Source organism: Jatropha curcas, chromosome 1 (genome assembly GCF_041381405.1).
Source record: "Jatropha curcas cultivar XTBG-Jc1 chromosome 1, XTBG_Jcur_1.0, whole genome shotgun sequence".
Classification (NCBI taxonomy): Eukaryota; Viridiplantae; Streptophyta; class Magnoliopsida; order Malpighiales; family Euphorbiaceae; genus Jatropha; species Jatropha curcas.
Window position 1 is genome coordinate 16800065 of NC_143151.1, and position 3112 is coordinate 16803176.

Here is a 3112-nt window from a genome sequence, read left to right on the forward strand (position 1 = left end):
TCTAGCAGCACATCTAGTTGAAGATAATGAATAGTGGGAGATTGATTTTCCCGACGAACATTTGAGTTTGATAGAAAAGAAAGGATGGAAGCTTTACTTTGATGGTTCAGCTCATAATAAAGGAGCTGGAGTATGCAGTTGCTAGAATCTCCATAAGGAGAGGTTACCCCGATGTTGAAGAGGTTGCAATTTACAGTCACAAATAACATGGCAGAATATGAAGCCTGTCTATTTGGGTTAGAAGCTCTGATTGTAGTTAAAGCTGATGATGTTGAGGTTATTGGTGAATCAAAACTGGTACTCGAGCATGCTAACGGAAATTGGCAAGTTAAAGAGGACAGATTGAAGCCTTACATTGACCATTTGCGCATTGTTGCTCAAAACTTCAAAAAGGTAACCTCCACATATACAAGCAGAGTAAACAACCGAGTACCCTTGGCTAACATAGAATTTGATTGGGAAGAGATTTTGGTAATGCCTAAGAAGATGCTTATGATGTCTTCGAGTAGCATCCCGTGTCATGAAGGTGAAAAGATTATGGATATTGAGGAGGAAGAGAAGCCATGGTTTTATCATGTCCTGCAGTGGATGATTAAAAGGGTATACCTAGATTCAGCTACTAGAGATGATAGAAGAGCTATACAGCGTTTGGCGTTACAATTTGCAGTCTTAGATGGTCAGTTGTACAAAAGAATGTTAGACGAGGTATTGTTAAGATGTGTATCAAAGAAAGAAGCTGAAGGGATTATGGAACAGATCCATGTAGAGGTTTGCAATACCCCCATGAACGGAAAAGTGCTTAGTAAGAAAATTCTAAGATAGGGTTTCTTTTTGTTGACAATGGAAAAGGATTGTATTGCTTTTGTGAAAAGGTGCTTCTAATGTCAAATTCATGGAGACCTGAGTCACATTCCTCCTTCAGAATTACATCCTTCTATTTTGCCATGACCATTCACAGCTTGGAAAATTGATATCATTAGTAAGATTTCACCACTTGCATCTAATGGACACAGGTTTATAATGGTTGTAATGGACTATTTTTCAAGATGGGTTGAGGCAGAATCATTTAAGAACATAAGCACCAAGCAAATGGCCAAATTTATTAAAAAGAACCTGATTTGTAGATATGGAATCCCCCATCATGTTGTGACAATGGACTTCAGTTCTAAGCAGAAGTGAAATCGCTATTAGAGATATATGGAACCGAACACCACAAGTCTTCACCTTACGGAGCACAAGCTAATGGGGCAGTGGATGCCACAAACAAAAACATCAAGAAGATATTAAGGAAAATGGCAGAAAATCACTGTGACTGGGTAAGCAAGCTACAATATGCTTTGTAGGGATTATCAGACCACAGCCAAATCTACGAATGGGGCAACCCCTTATTCTCTATTCTATGGGATGGAGGCTGTACTACCAACTGAGGTAGAAGTTGTGAATACTCAAATTTTGAGGCTCAAAAAGCCAGTTTTTCCGGACTGCAAACAGTCCGGCTGGACCAGAGGCCATTTTGGAAATTTATCGAAAGTATGCCAATATGGTACTTAAAACGTCCGGGACATCGCGGGGATCGCGAAACTGGTCCCGGAATATTTTTTGGAGGTCCGGAACTCCCGGAAAAGCCTCCGGAAAGTAAAATTAGAAAGTCCGCCGGCGCCGGCGGCCGCCCTCCTCGGCGGGATCTGCCGCCGCCAGCCCACGGCAGCTCCGGCCGCCGGCCCTGGCGGCCCAGGCCGCCGAAATAGTCCGATTTTTGCCTATAAATTGGCCCCGATGTCTCCATTTCAACTCACTCAGTCTGTGTTCACGGACGCTCCTTCTCCCTTACGCTCCTTGCGATTCTTTACTGCTTTTCTGCATTTTAGTTTAGCTTTATTGCTTTCTTGCTTTGTTAAGTGGTCACTAAATTTGAATTAATTAATATTCCCTTAACGAGGAGCTTAACTTGGAGTTAAGAAGTGGCCGTCGATTAAATCAGGTACATGAACTAAACTCTGCCTATTTAATTTTAGCACGTCATGCATGTTTCTCTTCTACTCCTCCTAACTCTGCCACTGCATAAACGCATTCACGTCATCATTAGGCAAGTAAATTGCCTCAATTAAATAATTTAGGCTGAATGCCCGGTTAATCAATAATCGTGGTATTAAGGCCTAAATTCGACAATATTGGCTTAAAATACCTAGTTAATTAATAGCTATGGTATAATCATTTTTATGTTGAACAAATCCGGCTTAAGTCCAATTAATCAATAATTGTGGCTAACTAGCCTTAATTAAACACGTTTTCCTGGCAATAAATTGCCTACATTGCAAATCAATCAATCACTTTAGGTAAACAAATCGCCTATAAGTGAAATTAATCTTTTTTTTAGCAACAAATCGCTTAAATCAAAGCTTTGGCAAAATGCCTTAAAATTAATCAATCTTTTGGCTTTATTAAAGCCTTAAATCGATCAATTTTGGCGACAATCGCCTAATCATCAATTTTTGGCAATAAATTGCCTAAATCAATATTTTGGCTTTAAAGCTTTCAAATAACCAATTTTGGCAACAATCGCCTAAATCGCATCAACTTTTGGCAACAATTGCCTAAATCAATCTTTTCGGCTAAAAGCCTTAAATCCACATTTTTGGCAACAAATGCCTGAAACAATCAAATCAATCAACTCTTTGGCAAAATGCCTAAAAAAATGCACGAAGCATACACACACCCATGCATAAAGCATACCCATTCAAAGCCCTCTAAAAGAGGCCTATCGAACTACGTTGACTTTGATCTTCCATTCAAACGGAAGTACGTAGGCACGTTTGGGATTTAACCCCGAGCGGCAAGTCGAAATCACATAAACATTTTCATTGGTCCAATTACATCCTTGCAAAGCATTCATTCATCGGTTAGTTAATCAGCATGACATAGTCTCGGGATCCACCTCGGGTTCGTAGACCATGCCTTAAGCATTGGGATAATTAATCTAGTAATTAGGTTAATTGAAATTGGAGTCACTTAGGGTTTTTCCTAGTTTACCCTAAAATAATTAAACAAGGGTGCGACTCATACATTCACGTGCATTTCTACCCTTAGTCACGTGCATTTCTACCCTTAGTCA

The 3112-nt window shown here is 39.8% G+C and overlaps 1 protein-coding gene across 1 annotated transcript; it reads left to right on the forward strand.

The window, feature by feature from the left end:
* Positions 1–207: 207 nt before the first annotated feature.
* LOC149499068 (uncharacterized) lies at positions 208–822 on the forward strand. The gene has a single exon (XM_089721835.1). The coding sequence runs from the start codon at positions 208–210 to the stop codon at positions 820–822; it is 615 nt and encodes a 204-aa protein (XP_089577961.1).
* Positions 823–3112: the final 2290 nt, after the last annotated feature.

Bases quoted from the DNA above. Each gene is read 5' to 3' on its own strand.
- LOC149499068 (XM_089721835.1), top strand. From the start codon at position 208: ATGGCAGAATATGAAGCCTGTCTATTTGGGTTAGAAGCTCTGATTGTA.